The sequence below is a fragment of the Oncorhynchus clarkii genome, chromosome 3 (genome assembly GCF_045791955.1).
Source record: "Oncorhynchus clarkii lewisi isolate Uvic-CL-2024 chromosome 3, UVic_Ocla_1.0, whole genome shotgun sequence".
Lineage (NCBI taxonomy): Eukaryota > Metazoa > Chordata > Actinopteri > Salmoniformes > Salmonidae > Oncorhynchus > Oncorhynchus clarkii.
The window spans coordinates 15,475,414-15,496,894 of NC_092149.1; the positions used below are offsets into that span (position 1 = coordinate 15,475,414).

The following is a 21,481-nucleotide window of genomic DNA, read 5'->3' on the forward strand; positions in this document are numbered from 1 at the left end:
ACTTTTGAAATGAAACATGTACATTGTAATTAACGCATACCTATATTTGCAAACTCTATAGATACTTTCTTTAGGACCTCTGGTATGAAAACAATGTGTGTATTTTGGGAAGGGAGGGGAGGGTGATGCGTTTTTGATCCTCTGTATGGTTCAGGCTACCCCCCAGTTCTCATGGGGAGCGCTGCCTCTCCCCCCTGCCCTGCCCTGCCCTGCCCTAGCTGTTTTGGGCATGTCTTCTCCTCTGTCACATGACCCATGACAGAATCGCCATGGAGACGAACATCCGAACCCCACCCCCAAAGAAAAACTCTCACTGTGCTTCCCACGTGACCCTTGAACTTTGACCTTTTGACCCCTTCTGTTTATGTTGATGAGAATGTATACACGTGTAAACACTCTCCTGCACCTCATGTATTGTGTGAGGCAGAACTGGGATGGACACTATTGGACACCCCGCTACATTACAGACTGGGGAAAGGAAATGAAACCACCTGACGCTTCCACATTCTTTTGGATTTTAGTTTCTTCTTTTTTATTTCATTTGAGAGAAAAAATAATAATGTGACAAAACTGCACACAGATAGTATACATATTGCCCACATAAATGCTATGTAGTTGAGAATAGATATATCTAGACAAAATGATTATGGTTTATCTAAATGTGTGATAAACTCAAACACTGTATTGCACGAAGTTTATAAAAAAAAATCAGTAACAGACCGATTTACAGACTGATTCTTTTTTTTCTTTAAAGGAGTGACATCATGAGATGATCAAGGGATTTAATTGTATTTTTATTTTTTATTTCACCTTTATTTAAGCAGGTAGGCTATACCTGGCCAAGATAAAGCAAAGCAGTGCGACACAAACAACAACACAGAGTTACAAATGGAATAAACAAACATACAGTCGTTAACACAACAGAAAAAAAGTTTATATACAGTGAGTGCAAATGAGGTAAGATAAGGTAGGTAAGGCAATAAATAGGCCATAGTGGCGAAATAATTACAATTTAGCAATTAAACACTGGAGTGAAAGATGTGCAGAAGATGAATGTGCAAGTAGAGATACTGCAATTTAGCAATTTGTTACAGTTATTGGCAGCAGAGAACTGGAAGGAAAGCCTGTGCTTGTAAAGTGAGTCTATACAATACTTCCATACAAACATTAAATCATTCACACATTCTTACTTAAAAACAGCATTCATTCATGTGGACAATGTGTAGATAATAAATAGAGAATATATTATTTCTAGGTATTAAGTGTAAGGCGTCATAATCATTCATAATAGATTAATAGTGACAACCTGCAAGGCGTTTCATGTAGCAGGGATGGCTGTGCCACTTCCTGGAAACAATAAAGTATCTCCTCCCTTACTGGGGTGCAAAGGAGCAAAAAAATAAATAACAGTCTGGGGATGAGGTAGTTGGATAAGCTATTTAGAGATGGACTATGTACAGGTGCAGTGATCTGTGAGCTGCTCTGACAGCTGGTGCTTAAAGTTAATGAGGGAGATATGAGTCTCCAGCTTCAGTAATTTTAGCAATTTGTTACAGTTATTGGCAGCAGAGAACTGGAAGGAAAGCCGGCCAAAGGAGGAATTGGCTTTGGGGGTGACCAGTGAAATATACCTGATGGAGCACGTGCTACTCGTAGTTGCTTCTATGGTGACCAGTGAGCTGAGATAAGGCGGGGCTTTACCTAGCAAAGACTTATAGATGACCTGGAGCCAGTGGGTTTGGCGACTAATATGAAGTGAGGGCCAGCCAACGAGAGCATACAGGTCGCAATGGTGGGTAGTATATGGGGCTTTGGTGACAAAACAGATAGACTGCATCCAATTTTCTGAGTAGATTGTTGGAGGCTATTTTGTAAATGACATCGCCAAAGTCAAGGATCGGTAGGAAAGTCCGTTTTACGAGGGTATGTTTGGCAGCATGAGTGAAGGATGCTTTGTTGCGAAATAGGAAACCAATTCTAGATTACATTTTGGATTGGAGATGCTTAATGTGAGTCTGGAAGGAGAGTTTACATTCTAACCAAACACCTCGCTATTTGTCAGAACTGTCCAGAGTAATGATGCTGGACAGGCGGGCAGGAGCTGGTAGCGATCGGTTGAAGAGCATGCATTTAGTTTTGCTTGCATTTAAGAGCAGTTGGAGGCCACGGAAGGAGAGTTGTATGGCGTTGAAGCTCGTCTGAAGGTTAGTTAACACAGTGTCCAAAGAAGGGCCAGATGTATACAGAATGGTGTCGTCTGCGTAGAGGTGGAGCAGAGACTCACCAGCAGCAAGAGCAACATCATTGATATATACAGAGAAAAGAGTCGACCCGAGAATAGGAACCTGTGGCACCCCCATAGAGACTGCCAGAGGTCCAGACAACAGGCCCTCCGATTTGACACACTGAACTCTGTCTGATAAGTAGTTGGTGAACCAGGCGAGGCAGTCATTTGAGAAACCAAGGCTGTTGAGTCTGCCGATAAGAATGTGGTGATTTCCTGAGTCGAAAGCCTTGGCTAGGTCTATGAATACGGCTTCACAGTATTGTCTCTTATCGATGGAGGTTATGATATCGTTTAGGACCTTGAGCGTGGCTGAGGTACACCCATGACCAGCTCAGAAACCAGATTGAATAGCAGGATGGAGAGAGAGAGAGAGAGAGAGAGAGAGAGAGAGAGACAGATGAAGGGAATGACAGCGAGAGAAAAAAAGGGAAAAAGTGAGAGTTTGCGGGAATGACAGACAGAGAGAGACTTGACACAACTTTAGACCTAAGGTGTGAAAACATGTATTTGCACTATACAGTGCAGTATCCTGTTAATGAATGTGACCACAATACTTTAGTTACTTTATTTTAACAGGATTTTTTGTATTATTTATCAAACTAGGCAAGTCAGTTAAGAACAAATTCTTATTTACAATGACGGCCTATACCGGCCTATACCGGCCAAACCCAGACGACGCTGGGCCAATTGTGCGCCGCCCTATGGGACTCCCAATCACGACTGGTTGAGATCCAGCCTGGAAAAGAGGTGGTGATACTACATTTGTCAGCCAAAATCTCAAATTTCACACTCTGAGGTTCACTTACACCTGGTACAAGCCAGCAGTGCTTCGATTGCTCTCGTCAAAGAGGCTGTGCAGAACTATTAAACAGCTATATATACTTTCTGAACACCGTGTCATGTGTCAGCACTGGTTTCAGGTTCTGCTCACTGGAGGGCTAGAGTGTATGTGTGTTGGTGGTCTCCCTTGGACAATTAGTGTAGAGGGGGTCCAAAAGAAAGGGATCCGACATGGAAGAAGGTTCTAGGACCCTTCTGATAAATTACTCCACCTCTGGGCCAATGGGGTGAGGGCAACAGAGGTGGGGTGCTTGGGAAGGGGAGCTCCCCGAGAGACAGGAGAGAAAGTGGGGTTGGGAGAGGTGGGGGTGCAGGTGCATGTGGGGGTAAGGGTGAGGGTAGCGGTGAGGCACACAGTTTACATTCATGGATAAGGTTTCTCAACCTCTGCAGTGCAACTGGGATGAGAAATGTACTAATTTTAGAGAGAGAGAGTTGGGGGGGGGGTGGGGGGTGGTATGTCTGTTGGTAAGGGTTAAAAATGGGTTGCATTTAAGTTAGAAGGGAGAAAAGGACTCGTAGACAAGACAAAGTAGGAGAGTGTTTCTTATGTCAAATCTATTTATTTCAAAAGCAAACCCATTGAGACATACATATGATCATAGGACCATTTAGGCACAATGTGCATTTCCCCAAACAAACATGTAGGTAGAGAAAGACAAGGTGGGCTTTATTAAGACAAATAAAACACATGAAAAAAAGGGTTTGAATGAGCTAAAAACTAAAAACACCCCCCTAAGCTTGAACAAAAGGCTACAGTGTGCAGGCATAAATAAAATATAAACACATATTTTATATACAGAGCTGTGCTTGTAAAGTGAGTCTATACAATACTTCCATACATACATTAAATCATTCACACATTCTTACTTAAAAACAGCATTCATTCATGTGGACAATGTGTAGATAATAAATAGAGAATATATTATTTCTAGGTATTAAGTGTAAGGCGTCATAATCATTCATAATAGATTAATAGTGACAACCTGCAAGGCGTTTCATGTAGCAGGGATGGCTGTGCCACTTCCTGGAAACAATAAAGTATCTCCTCCCTTAGCAACGGTAGTGACCTACCCATAGCAGCCCCTCCCCCATGTGATTTAATTGGCTAAGTAACACTATCAATAAGTAATGGTTAGTACATAGTTCATAGTACAGACAGGATGCTACACCCTGCTGGGTCTTTATCTACAACTACAGTGTGGTTGGCGTTGTGTTTAAAGAACTAGTTCAATAACTAAATTACATATTGGTTTCCTTACCCTGTTAGCAGTCAATGGACAAGTTAAGACATCAATCCATGCTTTGGTTTTGTTTAACCCAGCATTACCCCCCTGGTAAAGACCGGGTTCTGCTTAGAAACATTGCTTGTTCTTTGGTAGGTCATCAGAAACTTCTAAAAGCTATAGGTTGGTCATGATGCCAAAAAGTGGGGAAGTTGTGGTCTACATAGTGTTTTCTGGTAAGGTCGCAGGCTTTAGGGCAGGCTTGTAGAGTTCTAGGCACAGTTAGTGAGCATCATTGTTATTGCATTAAGTAAACACTGTGTCGACCTACAAGTTAGTCAGTCTTTCAGTCTAGTTTGACAATATAACTGACAATATAAACAGGGGTCTCCAACTCAACTCCTGGGTGGCATCAGTGTCTACTGGTTGTAGTTGTTCTGATCAGTGTCTGATTTATACCTGACAACTAAAGCCAGCAGACTGACAATATAAACAGGGGTCTCCAACTCAACTCCTGGGTGGCATCAGTGTCTACTGGTTGTAGTTGTTCTGATCAGTGTCTGATTTATAATTGACAACTAAAGCCAGTAGACAGTGCTTCCCTCGAGGACTGGAGTTTGATTACAATCTTGATATAAAACTAAACATTTTTCCCCCAGTTATGTGCTTTTGGGCCTCTTTTGGGCCTCCATTGTGCTAGGTAGTGCTGCTGTTGCATTGAGGCAGACATTTCTCCCAGGAGCTATAGGGGAGGGAGAGGATCAGGAAAAGGATCCCCCCCATGATGAGGATGGCCCCAGCGAAGCCCACACAGGTCACGGACCAGGAGAGCTCGTGGTGGAGCGGTATGGAGTGGTCAGATGACAACAGGGCCAGTACTGACTGGTGAAACACCAGTATAGACAGCAGGACCAGTAGACCTGTGGGAGAGCGGGAGGGAGGGAGGAAGTGGGGATGGGGAATGGATGTAGAGGGAGGGAGAGGGGGAGAAGGAGTAGGAAGGTGAGACGGAGAGTAGGTATGAGGGGAGAGAGAGCTATACAAATTGATGGAAAGTGGTGTTGAGGGAAAAGCATACAATGTTATAAAATCCATGTACACAAAAAAGTATGAGGCAGAAAACACACATTTCTTTCCACAGGGCCGTGGGGTGAGACGGGGATGCAGCTTAAGCCCCACCCTCTTCAACATACATATATATATATTTTCTAATTTATATATATATATATATATATATATATATATATATATATATATATATATATATATATATATATATATACAGTGGGGAGAACTGCACTGCTGATTTTGCAGGTTTTCCTACTTACAAAGCATGTAGAGGTCTGTACTTTTTATCATAGGTACACTTCAACTGTGAGAGACGGAATCAACAACAAAAATCCAGAAAATAATTTTGTATGATTATTAAGTAATTAATTAGCATTTTATTGCATGACATAAGTATTTGATACATCAGAAAAGCAGAACTTAATATTTGGTACAGAAACCTTTGTTTGCAATTACAGAGATCATACGTTTCCTGTAGTTCTTGACCAGGTTTGCACACACTGCAGCATGGATTTTGGCCCACTCCTCCATACAGACCTTCTCCAGATCCTTCAGGTTTCGGGGCTGTCGCTGGGCAATACGGACTTTCAGCTCCCTCCAAAGATTTTCTATTGGGTTCAGGTCTGGAGACTGGCTAGGCCACACCAGGACCTTGAGATGCTTCTTATGGAGCCACTCCTTAGTTGCCTTGGCTGTGTGTTTCGGGTCGTTGTCATGCAGGAAAATGCTCTTACTGAGGGAAGGAGGTTGCTGGCCAAGATCTCGCAATACATGGCCCCATCCATCCTCCCCTCAATACGGTGCAGTCGTCCTGTCCCCTTTGCAGAAAAGCATTCCCAAAGAATTATGTTTCCACCTCCATGCTTCACGGTTGGGATGGTGTTCTTGGGTTGTACTAATCCTTCTTCTTCCTCCAAACACGGCGAGTGGAGTTTAGACCAAAAAGCTCTATTTTTTTTCTCATCAGACCACATGACCTTCTCCCATTCCTCCTCTGGATCATCCAGATGGTCATTGGCAAACTTCAGACGGGCCTGGACATGCGCTGGCTTGAGCAGGGGAACCTTGCGTGTGCTGCAGGATTTTAATCAATGACGGCGTAGTGTGTTACTAATGGTTTTCTTTGAGACTGTGGTCCCAGCTCTCTTCAGGTCATTGACCAGGTCCTGCTGTGTAGTTCTGGACTGATCCCTCACCTTCCTCATTGATGCCCCACGAGGTGAGACCTTGCATGGAGCCCCAGACCGAACTTCTCCCATTTTCTAACAATTGCGCCAACAGTTGTTGCCTTCTCACCAAGCTGCTTGCCTATTGTCCTGTAGCCCATCCCAGCCTTGTGCAGGTCTACAATTTTATCCCTGATGTCCCTTACACAGCTCTCTGGTCTTGGCCATTGTGGAGAGGTTGTATGAGTGTGTGGACAGGTGTCTTTTATACAGGTAACGAGTTCAAACAGGTGCAGTTAATACAGGTAATAAGTGGAGAACAGGAGGGATTTTTAAATAAAAAACTAACAAGTCTGTGAGAGCCGGAATTCCTACTGGTTGGTAGGTGATCAAATACTTATTTCATGCAATAAAATGCAAAATAATTACTTAAAAATCATACGATGTGATTTTCTGGATTTTTGTTTTAGATTCCGTCTCTCACAGTTGAAGAGTACCTATGATAAACATTACAGGCCTCTACATGCTTTGTAAGTAGGAAAACCTGCAAAATCGGCAGTGTATCAAATACTTGTTCTCCCCACTGTATATATATATCAACGAATTGGTGAGGGCACTAGAACAGTCTGCAGCACCCGGCATCACCCTACTAGAATCTGAAGTCAAATGTCTACTGTTTGCTGATGATCTGGTGCTTCTGTCCCCAACCAAATCATGATAAAACAAAAAGATAATTACTTGACACATTGGAAAAAATTTACAAAAAAAACAGCAAACTGGAATTCTATTTGGCCCTACACAGAGAGTACACAGACCACTGTGACTGACCCAAATTAAGGAAATATTTGACTGTGTACAGACTCAGTGAGCATAGCCTTGCTATTGAGAGAGGCTGCCGTAGGCACACCTGGCTCTGAAGAGAAGGCAGGCTATGTGCACACTGCCCACAAAATGAGGTGGAAACTGAGCTGCACTTCCTAACCTCCTGCCAAATGCATGACAATATTAGAGACACATATTTCCCTCAGATTACACAGACCCACAAATAATTCGAAAAACAAATCCAATTTTGATAAACTCCCATATCTATTGCGTAAAATACAACAGTGTGCCATCACAGCAGCACTATTTGTGAACTGTTGCCACAAGCAAAGGGCAACCAGTGAAGAACAAACACAATTGTAAATACAACCTATATTTATGTGTATTAATTTTCCATGTTGTACTTTGCACACAATTACAACACTGTTTATAGACATAATATGACATTTGAAATGTTTGTATTCTTTTGGAACTTTTGTGAGTTTGATGTAAATTTTTGATTGTTTATTTCCCTACAGGGAAGTCTAAGTCTACACCCAGAATAGTGACTGCTCTCTTTGTAGTCTATTTCCCCTTACCTGATAGGATGAAGCAGAAGGAGGCGGGCTTGAGGAAGAAGGGCACTCCTTTACTGAGGGACATGGTGATACAGATTGCTCCCATCACCATCATAGACAGAGCTATCATTGCTAGGATAGCAGCCGCTATGTTCAGGTCTGGGAGAGAGAGGGGAGGGGGAAGAGAGAGGGGGAGACAGAATTAGAGGAGGAGGAGAGAGGGAATGGAGAGGAAGTGAATAGAGGGAGAAGTGGTTAGAGAAAGAGTGAAGAGGTGTTGGAGAGGAAGACAGGGGAGAATGAGGGAGGGAGGGCAGAGTTACACCTCAGTGAGCATTGTGCATCTGAGAGTGACATCACAGGAGATAAATACAGCACTGTGAGAAAGAGAGAGAAGGTGAGAGGGAGAGAAGGAGGGGGAGAGAAGGAGAGAGAAGGTGAGAGGGAGAGAGGAAGAGGGAGAGAAGGAGGGGGAGAGAGGAAGAGGGAGAGAAGGAGGGGGAGAGAGGAAGAGGGAGAGAAGGTGAGAGAGAAGGTGAGAGGGAGAGAAAGAGAGGGAGAGAAGGTGAGAGAGAGGAGAGGGAGAGAAGGTGAGAGAGAGAGAGAGAGAGAGAAGGTGAGAGGGAGAGAAAGAGAGGGAGAGAGGAAGAGGGAGAGAAGGAGGGGGAGAGAGGAAGCGGAAGCGAGACTTAAGATGCTGACTTACTCTTGTGGGTCGTCTTCTTAAATATGACTGCGTTGTGTCCATTGGTGAAGAATTTGAAGTAAGTGCAGTTGGATTCTGAGAAGAGAAACAGAGGGAAAATCACACACACACAGTATATTGCTGGTCCCTGTGCATCCATCCCCTCTGTCCTCCTGGACATGAAGACACATTTTATCTGTTGTGTCGTGGGAGCACCATGAGAAACACTGCTCACTGCTCTACACAGTCCCATATTCACAGCACATCCACAGCACATATGGTGCCACGAGAGAGAAGGAGAGACAGAGGGGTGATGGAAGAGAGGGAGAAGGAGAGATAGAAAGAGGGGCAGGTGGAGGGGGGAGAGAAAGCAAGACATTTGTAAGGAGGAAGAGACAGAAGGAGAGAGAGAGAGAGAACGCAGAGAGCATGAGAAAGAGGGGGAAGGAGAGATAGGGAGTGATAGAGTGGGCAGATGGAGGGAGGGGTGAGAACAAAGAGAAAGAGGGAGACAGATGAGAGGGAGGTGAACGAGATGAAGGAAGGAAAAGAGAAGATTACAGGGGCTTGGTTAATACTGCATTAGACAGACACTCTTCCTCTCTCTGCCTTTGTATATTTACAGTGGGGCAAAAAAGTATTTAGTCAGCCACCAATTGTGCAAGTTCTCCCACTTAAAAAGATGAGATGTCTGTAATTTTCATCATAGCTACACTTCAACTATGACAGACAAAATGAGAAAAAAAATCCAGAAAATCACATTGTACGAATTTTATGAATTTATTTGCAAATTATGGTGGAAAATAAGTATTTGGTCCCCTACAAACAAGCAAGATTTCTGGCTCTCACAGACCTGTAACTTCTTCTTTAAGAGGCTCCTCTGTCCTCCACTCGTTACCTGTATTAATGGCACCTGTTTGAACTTGTCATCAGTATAAAAGACACCTGTCCACAACCTCAAACAGTCACACTCCAAACTCCACTATGGCCAAGACCAAAGAGCTGTCAAAGGACACCAGAAACAAAATTGTAGACCTGCACCAGGCTGGGAAGACTGAATCTGCAATAGGTAATCAACTGTGGGAGCAATTATTAGGAAATGGAAGACATACAAGACCACTGATAATCTCCCTCGATCTGGGCTCCACGCAAAGACCTCATCCCGTGGGGTCAAAATGATCACAAGAACGGTGAGCAAAAATCCCAGAACCACACGGGGGGACCTAGTGAATGACCTTCAGAGAGCTGGGACCAAAGTAACAAAGACTACCATCAGTAACACACTACGCCGCCAGGGACTCAAATCCTGCAGTGCCAGACGTGTCCCCCTGCTTAAGCCAGTACATGTCCAGGCCCGTCTTAAGTTTGCTAGAGAGCATTTGGATGATCCAGAAGAAGATTGGGAGAATGTCATATGGTCAGATGAAATCAAAATATAACTTTTTGGTAAAAACTCAATTGTGAAGCATGGGGGTGGAAACATCATGCTTTTGGGCTGTTTTTCTGCAAAGGGACCAGGACGACTGATCCGTGTAAAGGAAAGAATGAATGGGGCCATGTATCGTGAGATTTTGAGTGAAAACCTTCCATTAGCAAGGGCATTGAAGATGAAACGTGGCTGGGTCTTTCAGCATGACAATGATCCCAAACACACCGCCCGGGCAACGAAGGAGTGGCTTCGTAAGAAGCATTTCAAGGTCCTGGAGTGGCCTAGCCAGTCTCCAGAGCTCAACCCCATAGAAAATCTTTGGAGGGAGTTGAAATTCTGTGTTGCCCAGCAACAACCCCAAAACATCACTGCTCTAGAGGAGATCTGCATGGAGGAATGGGCCAAAATACCAGCAACAGTGTGTGAAAACCTTGTGAAGACTTACAGAAAATGTTTGACCTCTGTCATTGCCAACAAAGGGTATATAACAAAGTATTGAGATAAACTTTTGTTATTGACCAAATACTTATTTTCTCATTATGACTTGTTTTAAGGACATTACATCAAAGTTGGATCAGCCTGTAGTGTGGTTTTCCACTTTAATTTTGAGTGTGACTCCAAATCCAGACCTCCATGGGTTGATACATTTGATTTCCATTGATCATTTGTGTGTGATTTTGTTGTCAGCACATTCAACTATGTAAAGAAAAAAGTATTTAATAAGAATATTTCATTCATTCAGATCTAGGATGTGTTATTTTAGTGTTCCCTTTATTTTTTTGAGCAGTGTATATTCTCTCATCCTCTGCTGCTCTTCCTCTCTCCCTCCTTATATATACATATATTCTCTCGTCCTCTGCTGCTCTTCCTCTCTCCCTCCTTTATATAAATATATTCTCTCATCCTCTGCTGTTCTTCCTCGATCCCCCTGTCTGGTAGTCACCCCTGCATACTCTGTGTGGTCAGAGACACAGAGGGACCCACAAACACACAGCCACACACACATGTTTGTTTTACTATCCATGTGGGGACCAAACAACTGATTCCCATTCAAAATCCAATTTTCCCTAACCTTAACCCCAAACCCTACCCCTAAACCTTAAGGAAAAAGGTTATTTTAGGCTGTTTGACTTCTGGTCACCACAAGGATAGTAAAATCAAACACACAAGTACAAACACATACAGCAGACTCTCCTATCAACCTTAACGCTATTCTGTCTGCAACACTGGTGCATTACAGGAAAAGTGTATATTATGACCACAGATTTATAGTGAGATCTACCTCTCAAGCTCTCCACCTGTCTACCTGTCCACCTGCCCTCCTGTCCACCGGTCCACCTGTCCTTCTGCACTCCTGTCCACCTGAGTGGCTTAGTCAGTTAGTCAGAGGTTATGGTAATGTACAGTAGCAGTGAGTGTTGTATGATGTATTAGTTAGTCTGGCACTGACAGACAGTGACAGAGAATGACTGTGATGTTGTTTCCCAGGGACAGGCGCCAGGGGCATGTAAACATGAATGTGAAATAGAGACGCACAGATGGAGAAACAGTTCTTTTTCTCCAAACATGAGAAGTCCACACACACACAGCAGAGCCTGTCTGTCAGGCGCTGTGGGCCAACAGTGTTTTGACGCAAGGAGACAAGGAAGTGTCAGAATAGATACTGACTCGACTCCAACACACAGACCGTCATCGTAAACACAGATGTTTATCTGCTAGACAAGACACACAAGGTGAGTCAGACATAGATGTTTATCGACTAGACATCCAAGGTGAATCAGCCCTCTAAAATATCGGAGGCTGATAAACAATGCACCAGATGGATATAGCGTGTAATCTACATTGTAATAGATATGAACATTCATAGGACTCATCCATCCTAATAGAACAAGCTAAATCAAGACTACAAAATGAAATAAAGCTATTTTATATTTATACAATGTCAAATATATATCTACATCCTATTAAAAACAATACATACATCATTGCTAATGTATCAAAGCCAACCACTCCTAGCCTGGGTTGTGCCGTGGTGGAGATCTTTGTGGGCTATACTCAGCCTTGTCTCAGGATGGTAAGTTGGTGGTTGAAGATATCCCTCTAGTGGTGTGGGGGATGTGCTTTGGCAAAGTGGGTGGGGTTATATCCTTCCTGTTTGGCCCTGTCCGGGCGTATCATCGGATGGGGCCACAGTGTCTCCTGACCCCTCCTGTCTCAGCCTCCAGTATTTATGCTGCAGTAGTTTATGTATCGGGGGGCTAGGGTCAGTCTGTTATATCTGGAGTATTTCTCCTGTCTTATCTGGTGTCCTGTGTGAATTTAAGTATGCTCTCTCTAATTCTCTCTTTCTTTCTCTCTCTCGGAGGACCTGAGACCTAGGACCATGCCCCAGGACTACCTGGCATGATGACTCCTTGTTGTCCCCAGTCCACCTGGCCGTGCTGCTGCTCCAGTTTCAACTGTTCTGCCTGCTGCTATGGAACCCTGATCTGTTCAACGGACGTGCTACCTGTCCCAGACCTGCTGTTTTCAACTCTCTAGAGACAGCAGTAGCGGAAGAGATACTCTCAATGATTGGCTATGAAAAGCCAACTGACATTTACTCCTAAGGTGCTGACTTGTTGCACCCTCGACAACTACTGTGATTATTATTGTTTGACCATGCTGGTCATTTATGAACATTTGAACATCTTGGCCATGTTCTGTTATAATCTCCACCCGGCACAGCCAGAAGAGGACTGGCCACCCCACAGCCTGGTTCCTCTCTAGGTTTCTTCCTTTCTTTTTGACCTTTCTAGGGAGTTTTTCCTAGCCACCGTGTTTCTACACCTGCATTGCTTGCTGTTTGGGGTTTCTGTACAGCACTTTGATATATCAGCTGATGTAAGAAGGGCAGACAGAAACGGGTCATTCCACAGATAACAGACTTACATGGAGGAACGTAACAGTACAGGATGGAGGAAGTGGCTGAAAATCAAGGTTTATTAGCTTTCTTTTCCTGAAATGTAAAAAAAAAAAATAGTTTTTTTATAGAGAAGATTTTATGAAAAAAACACTATGATGAAGAATACCTGCAATTAAAATATATTTTCGACTGATCATTCAATAAAGGGAAATTCTAAAACTGAAAGAAATTGAAATGAAATAGTAATAATAATAATCCATTGAAGTATCCCGAAAGACGAAGCTCCATCATGCTGTAAAAGGGAAGAGTCTGTCTTATATAAACACACTGAAAGTTTGGATCTTTACAAGGATACTGGAAACATCCTTTTCTGACTCACCAACGATTATAAAAATCTGATGCCTATAGCTAGATAACTAACAGACAGACCAGTATCCACATTCAGATTTGTCAAATTCAGACTGGCTCCATTTCAAAGCAGTATTCCTTTAAGGACTCAATTTGCACATTATCTGTAGGATGACCCAGATACACACGCAGCAAAGCTGGCATACACGCCTCCTAGTCACACACGTTTGCATAAGCACGCTCGCGCACACACAGACAAAGGGCACGCACACGCATACATACAATGTACACATGCATACACACACACCCACATATTGATGCTAAATTGATGCAAATTCCTGGGAGACATCCAACACATTGCTTCCACCTATCCTATGTTTACAGATCATTACAGAGGAAGGGGAGGAAGCCCTAACTAACACACACAGCACTGCAGTGGAATCAGGGGTTGGTCATGAAATCAGTGCCCCAGTTACCTCCATCGTTACCTCCATCTCTGCGGTTTTGAGGGAGTCCAGCTATGACCGGAAGAGGCTTTTCGTTACAGGTCAGGAGAGCATTTTAGCTAACCCTAACCCTAACCCTTTTCCTAACCTTAACCTAAGTCTCCTAACCTGCCACATTAATTATCCTAACCTGCTGCGCAAATTCTCCTAACCTGCTCTGAAATAATCCCTTCCGGTCGTAGCTTTACTCCCTCTAGTCAGAACCCATTTTTACAGTGTTGTCATCAAAATGAGACTAAGGATATGAACTAACCTGTCCCCAAAATCAACTCATGGCCTGCCCTAATGCAACAGACAGACAGACAGACAGACAGGTTCCTCACCTCCGGGCAGATCGGCGGGGCCGCAGCTCTCTCTCTCGGGGTCGATGTCGTCCACCCACAGGGTGCGGGTACACCCCTTCCACAGGCCGTAGTGGGCTGTCTGACACGTCTGGTTGTTACTCCAGGTCTTGGGCGTGGCCAGCTCCACCCAGAACTCTGTTCCCACCCCCAGCACTGTCAGGGTCACACCCACAATGGCCACAAAGAACGCCAGCTTGATCTTCCCCTCCTGGCTGTCACTCATCCTAGGGGTCCGCCTCGTAGCACGCCCCCCTCCCTTCACCCCTGCCAGGCCGGCCAGGCCCCCATGGGCCCCAGCTCCTACCACCCCCATACGGCCATCCTCCTCCGGCTGGACAATGTAGTTGGCCCACATGGTGACCTCTACCAGAGGCCGAGAGAGGTCGGATGGAGAGAGGAAGGGAGGGAAAGAGGGAAGAGGACGGGAAAGAGAGTGAAGAGAGAGAAGCAGGGAAATTATTGAAGGGGGGTGAACCCCAAAAAGAAGAAAGGAAGGTTGAAGACAGAAGGAAGGTAGAGACACAGATAACAGCAGTTCAGAGGTGGATGTGGGGATGGAGAATGGGAGGAGGAAAGGGGAGAGAGAGATGGATGGTTCAGTATGGGAGTAGACAAGATGGGAGAAAGGGAGTGATGAGAGAAAGGTGGAGGAGGAGAGGACTGGGTGACGAGGAAGGATGGCGTATATTTTTTCTGGAACACCCCCTGAATATAAACAAGGAAAGAAGAAAAAAGCGGTTACCAACGACAACACCCTTTTTGTCCCCATCCATAACAAGAGAGATGATGATTCCCTAAAAAGGGGGATCAAGTTCAAGTGGGAAAAACACTTGACTGGGCCAACACTGATCTCTCTGTGGATAAAACTGCCAGTCTGCCAGGAGTAGAGATCCTTTGTTGCTGCCCTATGCAGCAGAGTACAAGCCTAGATACAGCAGGTAGCCTAGTGGTTAGAGCGTTGGGACAGTAACTGTTAAGGTCGCTAGTTTGGATCCCTGCAGTGACAAGGTGAAAATAACATATGTTAATGTGCCTTCACAATGGCTGGCTGTGACCCCACTCTGAAGGTGTCTCAGGGGGAGTTGGGAAATGCAAAAACATACATTTCCAATTCATACATGTGTGAAATATTACAAATACAAGCACCCACCAAAATAATTTCTTCTTATTAAAGAACTGCCTGGACTGGACATGTTGTTGTTGCTGTCCTATACACCAGAGAGAGTATGAGCCAGATACAAGCTATTAGAGCAGACTGCTGTCAGGGTCAAGGTGAGTGTTGAATCCTCCATTAGGAGCTGTGCTGGCTCTGGGCCAGACAGCCATAAGGAAAGGCTATTGTTTTCCTCAGACGCCGACCAATAACCAAGCCAGGTATCCCTGGGTCCGCCCCTACAGATCCTCCTCGCAGGTTGCTATTAGTACCCTCTCTGAAAGAAATGTTCTGCATTACACTGAGTGTACAAAACATTAGGAACACTTTATTTTGCCTTCAGAACAGCCTCAATTCGTCAGGGCATGGACTCTACAAGGTGTTGAATGCGTTCCACAGGGATGCTGGCCCATGTTGACTCCAATGCTTCCCACAGTTGTGTCAAGTTGGCTGGATGTCCTTTGGGTGGTGAACCATTCTTGATACACACAGGAAACTGTTGAGCGTGTAAAACCCAGGAGGGTTGCAGTTCTTGACACAAACCGGTGCACCTGGCACCTACTACCATCCCCCATTCAAAGGTGCACATACACAATCCATGTCTCAATTGTCTCAAGGCTTAAAAATCATTCTTTAACCTGTATCCTGCCCTTCATCTACACTGATTGAAGTGGATTTAACAAGTGACATCAATAAGGGATCATAACTTTCACCTGGATTCACCTGGTCAGTCTATGTCATGGAAAGAGCTGGTGTTCTTAATGTTTTGTACACTCAGTGTATATGTATCATGTATACCCGCAGATACCATTCATGTTTTGTGCATGTGTGAGCGTTTACATGTGCGTGGTGTGGTGTGGTGTGGTGTGTGTGAGGTAATTCAGCCCTGGGTGGCTCTGGGTGGCAATTAACGCCAAGCGCTGACAGTGGTGGTAGACAGCTTGAGTGTCCCAGGGATAGGTCCCACATCAGGGGCCATGGCGCTGGAGTGAGTGAGTGTCCCAGGGATAGGTCCCACATCAGGGGCCATGGCGCTGGAGTGAGTGAGTGTCCCAGGGATAGGTCCCACATCAGGGGACAGAGTGGTGGAGTCCCATGGACAGGTCCCAGGTTGGGACACAGCCAGTCAGACAGCAGGTGAAAAGAAAATATAAATACTTGATCCATTAAGTATCTTCTCTACTATCAAACTGCAATCCTAAATCAACCCATTGCCCCTACTCTTTAGGCACACAGTAAAACTGATGCAAAGTCCTCCTAGACTATAGGAGGGTACGTTGGTATATTTTGTTTATACATACAATCCACTAACATCTACACAAGTGCCTGAGGGGTTAGGGACAAGGGTTGAGTTGGGGCAATAGGATAGGATAGGAGACAGCAGTTCAGTGTAAACATGGGAGTTTGTGATTTGCTTTGGATGAAAGCGTCCATTGAATGACCATCTAAATGTGATAGAAATATGGGGAAGAAGTGGGGATAGGCTGTGTGGCAGTGGAGGCTGGTGGGAGGAGCTATAGGATGGCTGGAATGGAATAAAAGGAACGGAGTCAAACGTGATTTCCATATATTTGATACCGTTCCATGAATTCCATTCCAGCCATTACAATGAGCCCGTCCCTCTATAGCTCCTCCCACCAGCCTCCATTGCTGTGTAGTAATCCATTAGGTGTGTACTCTGCTATCAGTCTATAGCTCCTCCCACCAGCCTCCATTGCTGTGTAGTAATCCAATAGGTGTGTACTCTGCTATCAGTCTATAGCTCCTCCCACCAGCCTCCATTGCTGTGTAGTAATCCATTAGGTGTGTACTCTGCTATCCGTCTATAGCTCCTCCCACCAGCCTCCATTGATGTGTAGTAATCCATTAGGTGTGTACTCTGCTATCAGTCTATAGCTCCTCCCAACCAGCCTCCATTGCTGTGTAGTAATCCATTAGGTGTGTACTCTGCTATCCGTCTATAGCTCCTCCCACCAGCCTCCATTGCTGTTTAGTAATCCATTAGGTGTGTACTCTGCTATCAGTCTATAGCTCCTCCCAACCAGCCTCCATTGCTGTGTAGTAATCCATTAGGTATGTACTCTGCTATCAGTCTATAACTCCTCCCACCAGCCCCCATTGCTGTGTAGTAATCCATTAGGTGTGTACTCTGCTATCAGTCTATAGCTCCTCCCACCAGCCCCCATTGCTGTGTAGTAATCCATTAGATGTGTACTCTGCTATCAGTCTATAGCTCCTCCCTCCAGTCTCCACTGCTGTGTAGTAATCCATTAGGTGTGTACTCTGCTATCAGTCTATAGCTCCTCCCACCAGCATCCACTACTGTGTAGTAATCCATTAGGTGTGTACTCTGCTATCAGTCCATAGCTCCTCCCACCAGCCTCCATTGCTGTGTAGTAATCCATTAGGTGTGTACTCTGCTATCAGTCTATAGCTCCTCCCAACCAGCCTCCATTGCTGTGTAGTAATCCATTAGGTATGTACTCTGCTATCAGTCTATAGCTCCTCCCACCAGCCCCCATTGCTGTGTAGTAATCCATTAGGTGTGTACTCTGCTATCAGTCCATAGCTCCTCCCACCAGCCTCCATTGCTGTGTAGTAATCCATTAGGTGTGTACTCTGCTATCAGTCTATAGCTCCAAACCAAAGTCAAACGACTGAGAACTGTCTGCCCTTTTTTAAATGTTGCACTGGGACGTCCTTCTGACATATCTGGCAACCACAGTGGAAGGAATCATTTTCTGTCTGTCAAAGAGCATCATGGAATGTCCCACAGAACCAAAATAAAGATTATTTAATGGTATACACTATCAGAGATATGTATTTCCAATGGCTAGACTGAAACTTCTCTTGCACATGAAGTAACCTATAGCTTATATCTATAGCATAAGGCATAGCACTGAACCTAATGGAAAATAACAAGAGCAACTGCTGACAGTTGAATTAGGAGCTGTAGAATTACACACACCTCACATGGATAGATATCCCATTACATCACGCACTGCAAAAAGTGCCATCTAAGCAAGCCTAGATATGTTATATTGAGTGATTAGTCACTTACGTTCTTTAAAAAAACAACTAAATTATCTAACGTCATTGCCAGATAATTTTGCTTATTTTAATGAGAATTAAATATCTTGAAATATGTTCAAATAAATAAAATAAATATATTAAAATAAGATAAATGACTTGTATTTAGCCTTTTTTTAGGTTAAAAGAGGCCAAATATCTGCCAATGACGTTAGACATGTTAGCTTAGTAAGACAAGAAACACTCGTTTGAAGTGAATTATCACTAGATAACATATTTAAGTTGCTTAGATGTCACTTTTTGCTGTGCAATGTCCGTGATTTCCTAATCATGGTCAAAATAACACAGCAAACTGTTTTACGAATCAGATCAAACCTAATCGTGTCAAAACTAAGATCGACTGCAGAAATGTTTCATTTCAAAAGGATCTGTCCATTTACTTGTTGAGCAGTAGAACTAAAACGGCAGGCTCTAACTGCTCACACATGTTAGGAAAAAAGACATCTGTGAAAATCAGCAACACTCTCTCCTACTTAACCACCACTACGGCAACCAGCACAACATGCAGCTATAAGCCCGATCTAAAGCCCAGCACCAATAACAACAAGGAGAAAAGTAAGTCTGACCTGTTTGGAATATGTTGTTCACTTCAGATTGAAAGAAGCTTGGAACTTAATAGAGGGGAGAAAGTTGGGAGTGTTGGAGAGGGAGAGGGGAGGGAGAGAGAGAGAAAGGAAGAGAGAGAGAGAGAGACCCGTTTATACCTGGTGCTAACATGGGTCCTTTGTCCTGATTGTTTACATTCTGATTGTACCCACATTTCCAGATTTCCTGGTCACTCCCTGTATGCAAATTAACTGAGTGCTATTCTTTTACAATAATATTTATGTATTTATTGTAAGACACACATATTGATGTCATAATTCAATGGTGCCACCTGTCAATGATTTTAGAAGGTGGGAAAATTATGATTTCAATTGTTTCTCTGTCCAGATCTGTCTACACACAAGACACCCAGACACAATGCATGCTTGATTACCTCCGGGGGTGGTCAGAAAGATCTGATCACAATCCGTCTTTTAATCGTCTACACCTGTCTAAAAATGTGGGCACAATCAGAATGTGGACCAGATCAGGACAGAGTATGCATGTTGTTAAAACCAGGTATAAATGGGGCTAAAGAAAGAGAGAGGCAGAAGAGAGAGATAGTCAGTGTGTGTTAAGGGGGTGGGGTGAGTAAAGGATATGGAAAGAGAGAGTAAGAGGAGAGGGAGCGCTGGGTAGGTTGGTTCTGTTGTTGATTAACTGTGTCTACTGGCCTCTGACCCTCAGAATGTGTGTTTGTGTGTATCCGGGTCCATATTCAAACTCAACTCTACCTTTGTTGAAAATCTTTATGGTTTTGTTTTCTGCCATGATGACAGGCAGCGTTTGTGTGGGTAAAAACATTGTGTGTGTCTATGTGTGCGTTTGTTTGTGCTTGTGTGTCTCTTTGTCTATTTAAGAAAGCCAGCTGTTAATGGCATTAAGTGGTGGCAAAGGAGGGGCCTCTGTACTGTTTATATGAGTGGAGGCCAGGGTAGCACTTCACAGCAATCCATAACACACTGTTAATCAGAGAGAGAGAGAAAAAAAGAGAGGAGAGGAAGAGAGGGGGAGAGAGAGGAGAGGGAGGGAGGGAGAGGAGAGGAGAACGAGAGAGTCAGAGCAGATAGAGCAGACAGAGAGAGAGAGAGAGAGAGAGAGAGAGAGAGAGAGAGAGAGAGAGAGAGAGAGAGAGAGAGAGAGAGAGAGAAGAGAGGAGAGAAAGAGAGGGGGAACGAGAGGAGAGGAAGGGAGAGAGAGGAGAGAAGAACGAGAGAGTCAGAGCAGACAGAGCAGACAGACACAGAGAGAGAGAGAGAGTCAGAGCAGACAGAGCAGACAGAGCAGACAGAGAGTGTGAGAGAGAGAGAGAGAGAGAGAGAGAGAGAGAGAGAGAGAGAGTCAGAGCAGAAAGAGCAGACAGAGCAGCCAGAGAGAGAGAGTCAGAGCAGACAGAGAAGACAGAGAGAGAGAGAGGGTCAGAGCAGACAGAGAGAGAGAGAGTCAGAGCAGAGAGAGCAGACAGAGAGAGAGAGAGAGAGAGAGAGAGAGAGAGAGAGAGAGTCAGAGCAGGCAGAGAGGGGGAGAGAGTCAGAGCAGACAGTGCAGACAGGGAGAGAGAGAGAGAGAGAGAGTCAGAGCAGATAGAGCAGACAGAGAAAGAGAGAGAGAGTCAGAGCAGACAGAGGGAGTAATAGCGGGCAGAACAGACAGAGAGAGAGAGAGTCAGAGCAGACAGATAGTCAGTGCAGACAGGGAGAGAGAGAGAGAGAGAGAGAGAGTCAGAGCAGATAGAGCAGACAGAAAAAAGAGAGAGTCACTATGGTGAATCACTAAAACCATACAGAAATACACTACGGAAAAAGAAGGAACAGCATGTCAGAAATCAGCTCAATGCAATTGAAAAATCCATAGACTCTAACCACTTCTGGGAAAATTGGAAAACACTAAACAAACAACAACACGAAGAATTATCTATCCAAAATGGAGATGTATGGGTAAACCACTTCTCCAATCTTTTTGGCTCTATAACAAAGAATAAAGAGCAAAAACATATACATGATCAAATACAGATCTTAGAATCAACTATTAAAGACGACCAGAACCCACTGGATTCTCCAATTACATTGAATGAGTTACAGGACAAAATAAAAACCCTCCAACCCAAAAAGGCCTGTGGTGTTGATGGTATCCTCAATGAAATGATCAAATATACAGACAACAAATTCCAATTGGCTATACTAAAACTCTTTAACATCATACTTAGCTCTGGCATCTTCCCCAATATTTGGAACCAAGGACTGATCACCCCAATCCACAAAAGTGGAGACAAATTTGACCCCAATAACTACCGTGGAATATGTGTCAACAGTAACCTTGGGAAAATTCTCTGCATTATCATTAACAGCAGACTCGTACATTTCCTCAATGAAAACAATGTACTGAGCAAATGTCAAATCGGCTTTTTACCAAATTACCGTACAACAGACCATGTATTCACCCTGCACACCCTAATTGACAACCAAACAAA

General features: G+C 44.1%; 1 protein-coding gene across 3 annotated transcripts; it reads right to left on the minus strand.

Moving 5' to 3' along the window:
- Positions 1 to 3,670: 3,670 nt before the first annotated feature.
- On the minus strand, positions 3,671 to 19,582 carry LOC139388919 (voltage-dependent calcium channel gamma-6 subunit-like). 3 transcript variants are annotated; one of them, XM_071135749.1, is made up of 5 exons: positions 18,993 to 19,582; positions 14,163 to 14,888; positions 8,673 to 8,747; positions 7,988 to 8,125; positions 3,671 to 5,273 (listed from the first exon to the last, which is right to left on the minus strand). In XM_071135749.1, the coding sequence occupies exons 2-5, from the start codon at positions 14,536 to 14,538 to the stop codon at positions 5,050 to 5,052; spliced, it is 813 nt and encodes a 270-aa protein (XP_070991850.1). In that variant the 5' UTR covers positions 14,539 to 14,888; positions 18,993 to 19,582; the 3' UTR covers positions 3,671 to 5,049. The 3 variants fall into 3 exon arrangements, with proteins under 3 accessions (XP_070991850.1, XP_070991852.1, XP_070991851.1); XM_071135751.1 differs by having other exon boundaries at positions 14,163 to 14,546; positions 18,993 to 19,082; XM_071135750.1 differs by lacking the exon at positions 18,993 to 19,582 and adding an exon at positions 15,334 to 16,370.
- Positions 19,583 to 21,481: the final 1,899 nt, after the last annotated feature.

What these genes read in the sequence shown, in the direction of transcription:
- LOC139388919 (XM_071135750.1), bottom strand. Translation starts at nt 15,376, where the DNA reads ATGTCCAGTCCAGGCAGTTCTTTAATAAGAAGAAATTATTTTG. An exon ending in CCCCGCCGATCTGCCCGGAG is followed by an intron (nt 8,748 to 14,162) that starts GTGAGGAACCTG and finishes TTCTCTTCTCAG; the next exon opens with AATCCAACTGCACTTACTTC. An exon ending in CTTCTGCTTCATCCTATCAG is followed by an intron (nt 5,274 to 7,987) that starts GTAAGGGGAAAT and finishes GCTCTCCCACAG; the next exon opens with GTCTACTGGTCCTGCTGTCT.